This window comes from Canis aureus, chromosome 9 (genome assembly GCF_053574225.1).
Source record: "Canis aureus isolate CA01 chromosome 9, VMU_Caureus_v.1.0, whole genome shotgun sequence".
Lineage (NCBI taxonomy): Eukaryota > Metazoa > Chordata > Mammalia > Carnivora > Canidae > Canis > Canis aureus.
In genome coordinates, this window is record NC_135619.1 from 56,848,090 (window position 1) to 56,864,189 (window position 16,100).

The 16,100-nt window shown below is 34.1% G+C and overlaps 1 protein-coding gene across 2 annotated transcripts in view; it reads right to left on the reverse strand.

Annotated features, from left to right (window-relative positions):
* Positions 1–16,100, reverse strand: part of GTF2A1 (general transcription factor IIA subunit 1) — a 46,597-nt gene that overhangs the window by 4,978 nt on the left and 25,519 nt on the right. For both annotated transcript variants that reach the window (XM_077910246.1, XM_077910247.1), the window contains exons 7-8: positions 13,895–14,215; positions 8,268–8,357 (exon numbers count right to left, since the gene is read on the reverse strand). In XM_077910246.1, the coding sequence (XP_077766372.1) occupies positions 8,268–8,357; positions 13,895–14,215 (411 nt within the window). The remainder of the gene's footprint in view (positions 1–8,267; positions 8,358–13,894; positions 14,216–16,100) is intronic.

Sequence of the window (16,100 nt, forward strand, 5' to 3'; positions counted from 1 at the left end):
ATTCAGGAAGCTGAATTACTGGATCATATAGTAGTCCTATTTTTTATTTTTCAAGGAACCTCCAAGCAGTTTTCCATAGTGGCTGTAACAATTTACATTTCTACAAAAAGTGTACAAGGGTTCCCTTTTCTTCACAACCTCACCAACACTTGTTATTTCTTGTCTTTTTCATAACAGTCATTCTGACAGGTATGAGCTGATATCTCGCTGTGGTTTTGATTTGTATTTCCCTGAAGAATAGTGATATTGTGCATGTACCTGCTAGCCATTTTATTTTTTCTTTGGAAAAATACCCATTCAGTTCTGCCCATTTTTGAAATTGAACTGCTTTTTTGTTACTGAGTTGTATGAGTTCTCCATACATTTTGGATATTAACTCTTTATCAGATAGATGATTTGCAAATATTTTCTATTCTGTAGGTTGTCTTTTTCATTTTGTTAATGGTTTCCTTTGCTATGCAGAAGCTCTATAGTTTAATGTAGTCCTGTTTATTTTTGCTTTTGTTCCCAAATCTAAAACATTACCAAGACCCATGTCAAGGAGCTTACTCCCTATGTTTTCTTCTAGCTTTATGGTTTCAGATTTTACATTTGTCTTTAATCTATCTTGAGTTGATTTTTTGTGTATGTTTTAAGATAGTGGTCCAGTTTCATTCCTTTGCATGGGACTTTCCCAAGACCATTTATTGAAGTGACTGTCCTTTCCCCATTGTATATTCTTAGCTCCTTTGTTGTATATCAACTGAATACATATGTTTGGGTTCATTTCTGGGCTCTTTTCTGTTCCACTGATCTGCATGTCTGATTTTATGCCAATACCACACCGTTTTAATTCTTAAAGCTTTGTTATATAGTATAAAAATCAGAGAGCATGATGCATCTCTCTTAAGATTGCTTTTCAGGGTCTTTTGCATTTCAGGATTATTTTTTCATTTCTATGAAAAATGCCACTGACATTTTGATTTGGATTGCACTGAATCTGTTGAATCTGTAGATCACTTCAGGTAGTACAAACACTTTAACAATATTTTTTCAAATCAATGAGCACAAAATATTTTTCCATTTATTTCTATCTTTTTCAGTTTCCTTCATCAATGTCTTATAGTTTTCAGTGCACAGGTGTTTCATCTCCTTGGTTAAATTTATTACAATGTGTCTTATTCTTCTTGATGCAATAAATGGGATTGCTTTAACCTCCCTTTCTGATAGTTTGTTAACGTATAGAAATGCAACATATTTTGTATACTGATTTTGTATCTTGCAACTTCACTGAATTTGTTTATTACTTCGGTAATAAACAGTTATTCGGTGTAGTCTTCAGGATCTTCTATATATAATACTATGCCATCTATAAATAGTGACAGTTTTACTTCTTCCTTTCCAATTTAGATGCTTATTTTTTCTTGCCTAACTAGTCTGGCTAGAACTTCTAATACTATGTTGAATAAAAATGGCAAGAATAAAAAAAAGCATTCTTGTCTTGTCCCTGATCTTACAGAAAAAGCTTTCAGCTTTTCCCCTTTGAGTGTGCTACCTGCAGGGTTGTCATATATGCCCTATATTATGTTGAAGTAGGTATGTACCCTCTAACAACCACTTTGTTGAGAGGTTTTTATCATAAATGATGTTGAATTCTGCCAAATGCTGTTTCTGCACTAGTGAGATAAGATTTTTATGCTTCATTTTGTTAATGTGATCAGTTACCACATTGATTTGTGTGTGTTGAATCATCCTTGGATCCCCTGAAATAAATCCCACTTGGTCATGGTCATAGTATATGATCATCTTAATAGACTGTTGAATTCAGTTTGCTAGAATTTTGTTGAGGATTTTGGCAACTGTGTTCATCAGGAATACTGGCATATAAGTTTCTTTTCCTGTGGTGCTCTTGTCTGGTTTAGGTGTCAGAGTAATACTGACCTTGTTAAGTGATTTTAAAGTGTTTCCTCCTCTTCTGTTTTTGGAAAAGTTTGAGAAGGACTGGTATTAATTCTTCTTTAAGAATTTCTTTTTGAGGGCAGCCCGGGTGGCTCAGCGGTTTAGCCCCGCCTTCGGCCCAGGGTGTGATCCTAGAGACCCGGGATTGAGTCCCACGTCAGGCTCCCTGCATGGAGCCTGCTTCTCCCTCTGCCTGTGTCTCTGCCTCTCTCTTTCTGTGTCTCTCATAAATAAAAAAAATAAAAAATAAAAATAAATAAAATAAAATAAAATAAAATAAAATTTCTTTTTTATTCTGGTATAGTTCACCAGTAAAGTCATCCAGTTATGAGTTTGTTGGAAGGTTTTTCATTAGGAATTTATCCATTTCTTCTAGGTTGTCCCATTTCTTGGCATAGAATTGTTCATAGCAGTCTTAGAATTCTTTGTATTTTTGTAGTATCTATTATAACAACTCCGCTTTCACTTCTGATTTTGAGTCTTATCCTTTTTTTCTTGGTGAGTCTAACTAATGATTTGTCAATTTTGTTCATCTTTTCAACGAACCAGTTTCATTGATCTTTTCTGGTGTCTTTTTAGTCTCTACTTCATTTATTTCCACTCTGATCTTTGTTACTTCCTTTCTTCTCCTAACTTTGGATTTCATTTGATCTTTTTCTAGTTGTCTGAGATATAAAGTTAGCCTGAGATTTTTTTTGTTTCTTGATGTATGCATTTATCTCTATTAACTTCCCATCTAAGAGTGCTTTTACTACATCTTGTGAGTTTTGGTATACTAGATTTCCATTTTCATTTGTCTCAAGATTTGTTTTCTCTTTTGATTTCTCCTTTCACTCAACGATTATTCAGTAGCATGCTGTTTAATCTCCAAATATTTGTGAATTTTCCAATTTTCTTCTTGTAATTGATTTCTAGTTTCATATCATTAGGGCAGGCCAAAAGGGTTTTTTTTTGACAAACTGGTTTCTTAATAAAGTTAAACTTGACCAAAAAAGAGGGGGATGCCTGGGTGGGTCAGTGGTTGAGTGTCTGCCTTCGGCTCAGGGAGTGATCCCTGCATCGGGCTCCTTGCAGAGTATGCTTCTGTCCTTGTCTCTGCTTCTCTGTGTCTCTGCCTCTCTCTGTGTGTCTCTCATGAATAAATAAATAAAACCTTAAAAAAAATTGACAAAAAAAAATCTCCCATTCATTAGGTGAATTTTTAAAAAACAAATATATTTGTAATTAATTTTATTTTATAGTTCTTAGTATTTGTGTTCATTAATAATATATTTCTCTGCAAAGTATCTTATCTTTGCCAGGTTTACATATACACGAGTCTCTTTTTTTCAAAGGAAATTTTACACTGAAAAACTTTTAAAATAAGAATATCTGTTTTCCCTGATGCTTCTGGACCATTGTTTTGCCTATAACTCATTTTGTCTATACCATTTAACAATTTGGGCTTGTCGGGCTCCCTGCATGGAGTCGGCTTCTCTGCCTGTGTCTCTCCCTCTCTCTGTCTCTCATGAATAAATAAAATTAAAAAAAAAAAAACACAATTTGGGGTTTTCTTCATTCTTCTTACGTAGTGATCACTAGGACACTATTCCCAATATCCCCAGTATCCCCAATACTGGAATCATGTTTACAACCATTCTCTTCCTCACACACAGTAACAACATCTATATAGCTAACTCTTCTAATATGATGGTCCAACAGTATTAGTATCCATACTGATACTAGGATTTCCAACCTCTAATTACTTTCTAATTCTACTTTACTTATCTACAAGACACCTGGCAACTGTTTTCTCAATGGCTACCAATTATCTTCTAATTTACCACATTACTAGCCTCTTGTTACCTGATCTATTATAATAACTTTCCAAATGATTTCCAGGCTTCACTCTCACCTTCCTTTTAATCATCTTATAAACATCATTGCCAGAAGCACAGTTCTAACCAATCATCTCTACTTGACCATTTCTATCTCTAAATGACCTGGGAATAATTCACCTTCCAAGCTCATTTCCTGCCTCCACATTCCTCAAAGACTGTATTTCAATCAAAAGAAGTACCATCCTTATTCAAAAATACTGTGTTCTCCTCAAAGCTTCAGCTAAAAGTATGAATCACATCAGCTGAAAGTACACTCTCCTAATGATTTTCAGTGGCATTTCCAAACACATTTCTAAGTATATACAATTATGAAAAATTTCTTCTACCAAAGTAAAATTCCTTATAGTTTTCTCAAGACCTAACATGGACTCTTATACATGGCAGTATTAACAAATAACATCTGAGGGAATGCTGATCATTCAGTTACTCACAAATTTCAAAAACTATGTATATCTGCAATTAAGCCAAAGGGGTAAGGGTAGTGTTTAAACTGGGCCAGACCATGGGCACTACCCTCTTTACCTTCATTTATAGTTTTCAGTTATTTGTAATTCACAGATTTTTTTTTTTTTAAGATTTTATTTATTTATGCATGAGAAAGACCGAGAGAAAGGCAGAGGAAGAAGCAGGCTCCATGCAGGAAGCCCGATGTGGGACTCAATCCCAGGACTCCGGGATCATGACCTGAGCCAAAGGCAGATGCTCAACCACTAAGCCACCCAGGCGTCCCGTAATTCATAGTTTTAAGGAGAAACTTAATCAACTGAAGTGACCTTTCTTCTCTTTCCTAATAAATCCCATGCATGATTTAATTTTCAGTTCAAGCTCTGTATCTTTAAAGAAGGGGCCTATAGTTCTCCTTCTTCTCTGATCTAAAGGGAACTTCAAAATCAAGTAATTTTCAAAAGACATAATCATAACTTGGATAGGTTCGATGAGTTGACCAGGGACATATTGCTAGTAAGTGACAAAGAGATTCTCAAACCCAAGACACCTTTTACTAAACCAGGCCACTTCATATAATAATCCAGAAATGTTCATTACATATATTTTCTGAGAACCCATTCATAAAATTCCATGCTCTAACCTCCCAATATTTCCATGGCCTAACCTCCCAACATTTCCATGAGAGTTGCCAACAACAGTTGGCAAACTTGTTCAGTATCTGCTTGAGTATGATTAGAAGTGGGGGGGGCAAAGAACTGCAAATTAAGTTATTCCATGCTGGACCTATTTTAAGTCTTCCCATACTTTATCCCTTAATGAAATCTGTTTCCTTCAAGCTACCATTCACTGATCTATCTTTTGGGACTTAAAAAAAAAAAAAAAAAAAAAAAAGGTCAAACAACACTTCATATATTGAAATAAATAAAAATAAATAAATAAATAAATAAATAAATAAATAAATAAATAAAACTAAACTTATGTTCAAAACCGATCACTTTCCTCAGCCAAACCTGCTCCATCTTTCAGCCTTTCCCATCTGAGTTGATGGCCTCTCCATTCTTCCTTCTGGTTCCTCATCAAAAAATCTTGGAATCATTCTTGATTCCTTTTTTCTTTTCAACCACATATCCAAAAAGAGTTAGAAAATCCTGCTCATTCTCCTTCAAAACATATCCAAGATTTAGCTGCTTCTCACCATTTCCAATGCTACTCCCCTGGGCCTAACTTACCATTATCACACTTGGATTACTACAATATTCCTGTTAGTCTCCTTGTTTCAACCTCTGCTTCCTTCACACAATCTGCTCTTGAAGAAGGCAAAGTAATCCTGTTAGAATTACAATGTACGTGATACTACATCTATTTGAAACCTTCCAGTAACTTCCAAATTCACTGATAAGAGACCAAGTCTTCACAAACTTCCATATCACCTGCCCCACTTACCTCCTAACTTATTAATCTGCTAACTATATGTCCCTTCCCTTACATCTGGTATCCATGCCACCTCTCACATACAATAGACAGGCTCTGTTACCAGATAACGACAAGGCTAACTCTCTTCAAGGCTTTGTTCAAATGTCATCTTCCTAAAAGATCTAACAAGACTAACCTTTTAAAAACTGTAACTGTCTCCCTTTCCTACCAATTATCAGCTTCTAACATACCGTAATTATTTATTTATTTTTTACATTTTACCATCTGTCTCCCTTGACTAAACTTCCCAATGGCAGGGATTGCTTTATTTTGTTCACTAGTTTATCTGAACTTCCTAGTACAGTACCGTGGGACATCACAGACACTCTGTTTGTTGAGTGAAAGACCTCTTTCTCTTTTCTTTGACTCCCTACAGAAAAAATAGTATCTATCCAAAAATGGGCACACAAATTTATTTCCATCATGAAATGAGTGACTACAACTTGAAAGACAATGGGATTATACAAGCAAGAAAGTGGTAAGTAGCCAGGAAAGAGAATTCCCCAGACAAGTAAAGAAACTGATTGTATCCTGCTGCATGACAACTTGCAAAAAGCAAATGAAGAAAAGTTTCAGGATCAAACAATCCACATACTCAGCACTTCAGAAGAAAGGGCTCTTAAATTTCCTAATGACAAACATATTAAGTAAAATTACCAATAATTAAGGCTGAAGCCTCCACAATTGATGCCATCAGTCCTTATCTATCCATAAAAGGGAGAACTCTGTTTCATTATTAGGTTTAACTACAATTTTGATTTGATTGGCAACATAAACTTCATTATTCTTTCTATAATGGTTTCTAAAATGGACTCATTGTTGAAATCCTAAAGTTTAGGTTTCAGAAATAAAATCGTAAAATTCAAGTTGGCTCAAACCATATCCAACCCCATTTTAACCATTCATAGAACACAAGGATTCTTTATTATTGACTAAAACATCAAGTCCAGCCCTCCAGAACTCATCTGATTCTAAAAATTAGATCTCTGCGAATTTTAAAATTGTTTATTGTTTAACATACTACTTAAAACTATTTCAATTTCTGCTTAAAACTTTAAAAAGTCTCTAGGAGCAAAACAAACCAATTTTAACATTTAAAATGTTATGTGTACAATTTGTACCAGAGAATAATACAACCCATCTTACAATGTGAAAATACTCAGAAGTATGTTCTTCAATCTACCTAAGGGTAAAGGTCTCTCTTGCCTGATAAATCTGACATCTTATCATCATGAAACTATGTTCTAGATATTTTGGTTGCATGAGGTTCCTTTGAGATTTCCTGACAACAAAGGTTTATTGGTATCTATTTTAACATTACACTCTTCCACTACAAAAGTATAACAAGAAATTATTACATTTATTATAATGTCCCTGATATAAGGTTTTAATAATGCTCACCCAAAATTCACACAGTACAAAAGTGGATGCTCTGATAATTATGTTTATGAATGACCTCACTGACTTTATTCTGTAATCCTGTTACAGTTACTGTAAGTAACTGGTTTGACTTTACCTTTTCATTACAAAATAAATTGTTTTGACATTTCCCTATAGATCTATTTCCAATAAATATGGCTATTTATATGCAATAAGCATGGTAACTTAGAAGTTTCATTTCTATAAATAACAACACAAGTGTAAGATTTTCATCATTTGTAAAGGAAATTCATGTAAGGCACAAATTTTGTATGATCATGACTATAGCTCCAATTCCTGGCACATGCTTAATAACAAATACTTGGTAAGTATTTATTTAGTGAATGAGTAGTGCTTACAAACAAAAGCCCAATGGCTTCTGTTAGGGTTTTCATCATTTGGTAATGACTACTGTTCAAGTTAAATTACAAATGCAATATAATTTGTAGATTATAAATTTAATGATCATAGAAAATAATTTTATTACAAATTAAATGTTTCAATACATAACTAAATCTCAACAATAATGCCAATAACTGTAATAAAAATACTTGGAAAGCAGCACTTTTTTTAAGAATTAGGAAAACAAGAATCCAATAGCTAATTCTCACAGATCTAGTTTAAAAATACCTAATGCTACCAAAAATACAGTAGAGCTAAATAATTTTTAAACTGATTTTCAGTAAAAACATGTTAGTTAACAGTCTTGTTTACTGCCCTATTTCTCCTCTTAGTAATGAAAAAAAAGTGACAACATTCAATTAAATCCTTTTAGTTTTGAGCTGGTTGAAACTAAATGGAAAACAGCTGGGTTAATAATGTTAAACGATAACCCCAAAATGACTGTTTACTTTGTAAGTTGGGAGACAGTGTAAATTGAAAAAATGCCTACCTCTCCTCTTATCATTCATAACATTTTTCAAATGTAAAGCTATACTATTAATTTCTCATTTTATTAAAGTAATCTACTAAACTATAACAATGTTTACAATCATCTGGTTTATACTGAACATAAGAGGCATCAATCAGCTGCCAAAATGTTGAACAAGGTAGAAAAGATAGAAGAAATTACATCAGAAAAAAAAATCAGTAACCTGATAAAATCCTTACCTTATCATATTGGCATACAACAACATTTTCTGTATCAAAGAGTTCCTGTCCTTCCTCATCACTCACATCATCTTCACTGTTGAGGGGCTCCTACAAATAAGAAAGAAGAGTATTTATTTATATTTCATGTATTATTAGAAAAAGGTCCTTCTAATATTCAAGGAAAAGAAATACAATGACCTTGATGTTCTTTGAGAATGAAGATTCAGACAGAACCATATACACACACGTATACCACAAATTTACTGTTAATCAGCTATGTTAAAACTGGGCCAATTTTACTGAAATTGCAGCAAGAAATCAAAAATAAAAAGTTAAGCTTACAACTTTTAAGTCTGAAAAAGATGTTTATTTCCTTCATTCTTTCCGAACAGCACAAGATCACTCTCTCCAAGAACTGTTTAAGATGTCTAGAAGGTAATCTAAGAAAATATGAAGGTTTAATGTGATAATGGCACGATGTGCCACCAGAAACAGCAGAGTAAAAGTAAAAGGGAAAACAATGGTGAAGTTGGAGGAGGAAAAAAGGGCTATAAACCAGGCTAGCATTCTGGCTTGTCTACACACTGAGGACCAAGACTCTATATTATTAGCATGTCTACCATTGTGATGGTGATGGCAGATGCTTGTATAACTAAGGCATTGAAATTAAAAGGATACATGTGGGAGGGGTGAGGTAGGAGGGAGCTCAGTCCCAAAGAGAATTAAAAATTAAAGGTCAAGATCTAACTAGAACATAAAATGACCAACCATGTTACACCGGACTTCAACTAATTGAGAAGATAAAAAATAGAACTCATAGATTTCTAATTAACAGAGAAGGTAACGACAAAATAAAAGAGGAAAGGAATATAATCAAGATGACACTAAGTCTAGGCATATACCTCACACACGTGTATCTATATTCTTTAATTTAAAATAGATATCATCAATGTAAATGTAAAAACAATTTATTGACATAAAATTCATATAACATAAAATTCACCATTTTAATCATTTTAGAGTGTACCAGTCATACTTAGTACATTCATAACGTGTGCAATTATCATCACTAATTTCACAACAATTTCATCACCTTTACCATCAAGCAGTCACTCACTTCCCATCCCTACTCTCCCCAGTCCTACACTAATCTTTTTTGGTCACTATATATTTACCTCTAGATAGTTCATATAAGTGCAAACATACAGTATACATATGTAAGGACGTGTGGTGTGGCTGCTTTTATTTATAATATGTGAGGCTCATCCATGTTGTAGCATAAACCACTACTTTGTTCCTTTTAATGGCTAAATAATATTCCACTGCACAGATAAACCACATTTTAATTTGTCCATCCATCAATTGATAGACATTTGGGTTATTTACATCTTTTGGATTTTGTAAACAGTTTTGAACATTCACATACAAGCTTTTGAGTAACAGTTTTCAATTCTCTTATACATATACTTAGAACTGCTCTGTCATATGATAACTTTATGCTTAACATTTTGAGGAACCACCAAATCATTTTCCACAGCAGCTACACTATTTTCCATTCCCACCTGCAATGCAAAAGAGCTCCAATTTCTCCATATCTCACCAACATCTGTTTCCTTTTTTATCTTTTTTGATTATAGCCATCCTGGTAAATATGAAGTGGTATCTCTTTATGGTTTTGATATATGCATTACTGTAATAACTAATGATGTTGAGCATCTTTTCACATACTTGTTGGCTTATTTGTATATCCTCCTTGGAGAAATGTCTATTTATGTCCTTTACCCATTTTGGAATAGAGTTGCTTGTTAGTTGTTGAATTCCAAAATTTTCTATTCTGCATAATAAGCCCCTATCAGAGGATTTGCAAATATTTTCTCCTATTTTGTAGGCTATCTTTTCACTTTTTGGATATTGTTCTTAGAGACACACAAGTTTTTAATCTATTAAATCTGTTATTTTTTTTCTATTGCTTGTGCTTTTGGTGTCATATCTAAGAAACTATTGCCAAACCCAGTGTTATTCAGCTTTTGCCCTATTTTCTTCTAAGAATTTTATAGTTTTAGGTCTTATTTATGTTTAGGTCTTTTGACCCATTTTGAGTTAATTTTGTATATTGTGTGAGGTAGGGGTCCAACTTCACTGTTTTGCATGTGGATATTCAGTTGTCCAAGCTACTATTTGGTAAGACCATTCTTTTCCTGCTGAATAGTCTTGGCTCATGTAAAAATATTGTAAGATGATAGCATACACAGCAGTATTCCACATAAAAAAAGATACACCTAAAGCTTTGGGATCCAAAAAATTTGAAAGGAAAGAATGAAAGCTATTCTAACTGAAACAAAGTTGGTATGGCTCTATACTATCATACAAAAGAGACTGTATGGACCAAAAAAAAAAAAAAAATACTGGAGATAAAATAGGAAACTACATCATCATAAATGGCTCAATTTACTGGAAAGTGTAAGTTTAAGCTTATATGTGTCTACTTTTAGGTTCAAAATATAAAGAGCATAATGACAGAACAAATCCACCATCATAGTAGGAGATCTGAACATCTCTCTCAGTCATCGATGATGGTGTAAACACACAAAAAATATTAGTAAGGATATAGAATATCCAAAGAAAACTATTAACAATCTAATTCTCATATATAGAAGACAATCAGACAACTGCAAAAAAAGTCTTTTCAAGGGATCCCTGGGTGGCGCAGCGGTTTAGCACCTGCCTTTGGCCCAGGGTGCAATCCTGGAGACCCGGGATCGAATCCCACATCGGGCTCCCGGTGCATGGAGCCTGCTTCTCCCTCTGCCTATGTCTCTGCCTCTCTCTATCTCTCTGTGTGACTATCATAAATAAATAAAAAAATAAAAATTAAAAAAAAAAAGTCTTTTCAAGTATACAGGAAGCATACGCAACACTGACCGCATAGAGCAAGTCTCAATCAATTTCAAAGGATGCATACATCACAAAGATCATATTCTCTACAAATAAAATTGTTAAGTCAGAACAAAAATTAATGAAATAGAAATTAGAGAATAAAGCTATAAGTTAATTATTAAAAACATTAATGAAATCAACATACCTCTTGCAAGACTCAACAAAAAAAAAAGAGCAAGAAGGCAGAAAAAATATCAGAAATGAGAATTTAAAAAAGGAATGACTACAAGTGATTCTGGAATCAAAAAGATGATTATCATTAACTTTATGTTAATTTCAAAATCTACATATATAGTCCTAGAATAATAAAACTTATCCAAATTGTCTCAAAAAGAAACAATACTTGAACAGAGTAAGGACATTACCAGAATCAGATATTCTTAGCAGCATACTTTAACAAATATTCCCAGAATTAAGTATATCTTAAAAAAAAAAAAAAAGTCCAAGGAAGACAGAACACTTGCCAATATTTTTATAATGCTATCATAAACCTGAAAACCTAGTACGAGTATGAGAACAGAAAATCACAGACAGTACATGAATATACAGGAAAAGTCCTAAACAAAGTGAATTCAGCAATTTATAAAAAGAGTAATACAGAATGACTAAGTAGTGCTATCCAACAAATACAAAAGTGGTTATAAGTAGAAAACCAACTAACACAATTAGGTATTAAATAACACATTAAGGATAAGAAATTGTATGATTATCTAACAGTTGCAGAAAGTATTTAACAAAATTCAACATTCATTTAGATTTTAAAAATCAAAGCAAAGCTCTTAGTTAATTTGAATAAAGGGAACTTCTTTAACCTGATAAAAAGATGTTCATAAAAAGCCTATAGTAAACATTATATTTAATAGTGAATCACAGAAGGGCCCCTAAGAACAAGGTAAGGGTGCCTGGTATTTCTAATCAATATTGTTCCAGAAGGCTGAGCCAATGAAGCAAGAAAAGCAGTCATTTTTAATATCTGATTGCCTATAGAAAACATGAAAGAATCAAAGATGCTAAATCTCATTAGTATTCAAATTAAAACTAAATGGAAACACCATTTTCTATCTATCAGACCTGCAAAAATTAAGAAGCTTGACAATATCAAGTATCAGTGAAGACATATTAGCACAATAGTTTGGCATTTTATTGTAAAGTTGAAAATATGGATGCCTTAGAATCCAGTAATTCAATGGTTAGGTATAACCCTTAAAAGAAAGTTATGCATATGTGTCCCCAGAAGACATACTCCAAAATATGTTATAACCGTTAAGAGTAAACAAATAGAAACAACCCTAATGCCCATCACATCATTAAAAAAAAAAAAAAAAAAAAAATGGAGAAACCAAATATGGTATATTCAATAGTGAAAATAATTACAGTATATGCAACTGAGATGAACCTCAGAAATAGTATTCTAAGGGATAAAAAAAGCAATCAACATGCAGAAGAATAACAGAATTATCCCATTTGTTTTATAAATGGGCATTCAAAACTAAACATTGCTCTTCAGGAATATAAATACAGATAGTAAACATAAAGGCAAGTTAATGATAAACACAGAATTCATAAGCATGGTTACTCTGATGACAGGAGGAGGATGGGGATTGGGGCAAGGTACTCAGGGTACTTTAATAAAATAATGGGATTGTTATATGTATTTTAAAGATTTTATTTATTTATCTATTTAGAGGGAGCATTCAGGAGCAGGGGTAGGGGAAGAGGGAAATGGAGAGACAATCTCAAAAGCAAACTCTGCACTGAGTGTGGAGCTTGATGTGGGGCTCCATCCTACAACCCTGAGATCATGACCTGGGCCAAAATCAAAAGTAGGACCTTAACTGACCGAGCCACCCAGTGCCCCATAATGGGATTACTTTTAACTAGATATGGACTTAAGGGTGTTTTGATCTTAAAATATTTTTTATTCATTTGTATTTATTCAATATTTAGTAAAACAATACTTAAGAACATTAGATATAAAGAACTTTGTACTAAGATAAAATTACATCTTAAGTTGTAGAAAGCATTGAACAAAAACTATGGTTAAGACAAACATATTGAACACAAGTAACTAAGCAGGAACACTGAGGAAAACAAAGATATATTTATATGCTTCTAGAAATATATAAGGATGAATAACAAAGGATGGTTTGCTTAACTCATGACAGGGACTAGGAGTAGATAAAGTGATGTAAGGAACTGGTACAGAATACAGACCAAAAGAAAGTTATTCATGAATAAGTCTGTTACATTTAGCTTTTTCCTCAAGTGTCCTCTCTTCCCAGATGTTGCTGTATCTTTTTTAATTATTGAAGCAAACAACCTCATTTTATCTACCAATGTCTTGTGTTTGAATCACAGCATGAATGCATAAGCCAGAAAATTAGAATTACTTGCATTGTGTCCACCCCCTTTATAAATACAACTCAATTCAATATACATTTATTTTTTATTACCAGGTATATGAAACAGTATTCTATGATGATAAGTACAACCAGAACCATCTAAAAACCTTACTAGGTTACAACAATCCAACTTCGTATTTAAAATCCTATATTAAAAAAAAATTAAAAAAAAAAATAAAATAAAATCCTATATTGTGTAACACCTTAATAGCCTCTGAAAAAATAGAATATAATTCATCAGTTTGGCACCAAGTAAAAGAAATGATTGAGTAGTTTCTCATTTCAAGTCTTTGACTATAAACTTACTTCTTCTACCTGCCCATCTTCAGCTCCATCTTTCTCTTTGTCTTCTTCTTCCTCATCATCATAGTCTTCTTCTTCATCTTCATCTTCTTCAGATGATGTGTCCCCAGTTCCATCAACCTGTAGCACCAGCGGAGCCTGTGGCTGAGCAGGCTGGGTCTGTGGCTGCTGTTGGCCAGTTGCAGTTATCTGTGCTTGTGCCGGTGTAGGGGCAGCCACTGTTGTAGGTATAACTTGAGTCTTATTTCCTGTAAATAAGATTTGTTGTGGCTGAATGATGACACCTGTCTGTGGTGAAATCCCTCCAGGAAGAGGGGCCAGTACCTGAGGCAAAAGAAACCCATATTAGAAACTAGTTAAGAGGAACAGTAGGCTCAGTTTCATGATATAATATGAAGAAACAGGCATAAATGCTGAAGAATCACGAAAAATGGCCACATCTCTTTCAGTTAAAACCACCAAAGCATAAAAGGAATGTTTAACTAGTATACTGATCCTATTTTCATTTTACCTTTCAAAGTTCTTAAGGAAAAAAAAGATTTTCTGAAAATAATTATTTATTGAGCACTTGTTATGTACATGGAAAATTCCAAACCAAGAGTTACACATATGATTCATTTATTTCCTTGATGTATGAACAGGTTCATTTACTTGCCAAGCTCATAGTCACTATGATGTGAAATTTTAACCCACGCTTTCTGATTTTTGCTGTAATTATTATGTTACACTGCCTCCCTGTGGAAATCATTGCACTGAAAATGTGAAGTCTTGGGTCCTAGTTTTGTCTCAGATCCCAGACTGAGATGTAGCAGAGGCATGTCATTTAACCTCCCTTGGCTTTTGCCACTTCACTGTTAGACTAGAATCAATGGTTCTCAACCCTGACTAAAAATTACAACCATCTGGTAGCTTAAAAATACTGGTACTTGGACCCACAATATTCTGATTTAATTCATGTGAGATGAAATCTAATCATTTATTTTTTAATTTTTTAAAAAGATTTTATTTATTTATTTGACAGAGAGAATGCTCGCACACATATGCGCACAAGCGTGGGGAGTGGCAGGCAGAGGAAGAAGCAGGCTCCCAATGCAGGACTCATCCCAGGACTTTGGGACCATGACCTGAGCCACATGCCACTGAAATCTAATCATTAAAAGCTTCCCCAGGGATCCCTGGGTGGCGCAGCGGTTTGGCGCCTGCCTTCGGCCCAGGGCGCGATCCTGGAGACCCGGGATCGAATCCCACGTCGGGCTCCCGGTGCATGGAGCCTGCTTCTCCCTCTGCCTGTGTCTCTGCCTCTCTCTCTCTCTCTCTCTCTCTCTGACTATCATAAATCAATAAAAATAAAAATAAACAAAAATAAATAAATAAATAAATAAATAAATAAAAGCTTCCCCAGCTGATTCTAACCATCCAACTACACCAGATCAGATGATTTCTATAGTTCCTTTCAGCTTTTATAGCTAGAATTCTAAAGTAAACCATAACTCAAAAAGTACATACTAACAAATATATATTTTACAATAAACATATTTATATGTATTAATAAGTTAATAAATAAAAAGAGAATACCTAGTTATAAAAAAAACAGCAAATGGCAATTACTTGCCTTTAGGTTCAAGAAATGCAAAATAAGACAGTATTTTGTTTAAGAAGTTTACGGATTAATGGTGCAATAGACAAAACAGTAACACAACTCAAAAGGTAGAAGGTGTAATACAAGTATGATATGGTGCTCTGAAAACAGGAGAGAGGACTAAATTCAGCTTGAGGGACAAGGTATGGTCAGGGAAGCCTTCTTAGTAGGTAATACTTGTGTTCTTTTGTGCTTGGAAGATTAGCCAGGCTTTTCCATTCGGTGGCATGTATGTATGTATGTGTTTGTTTGTTTATTTATTTATTATGATAGACACAGAGAGAGAGACAGAGGCAGAGACACAGGAGGAGGGAGAAGCAGGCTCCATGCTGGGAGCCCGACGCGGTACTCGATCCCGGGACTCCAGGACCATGCCCTGGGCCAAAGGCAGGAGCCAAACCACTGAGCCACCCAGGGATCCCGATCCCCTCGGTGGCTTTGTTTGATGGGAGTAAAGAGAGCTGCTAGAAGGAAGACCAAATGACATTCTAAGTAGAAGAATAACATCAAGTGAACATCTGGGAAGCTGTAAACTGACTAGATAAATGCTTCTCCGATCTTATCTCTATC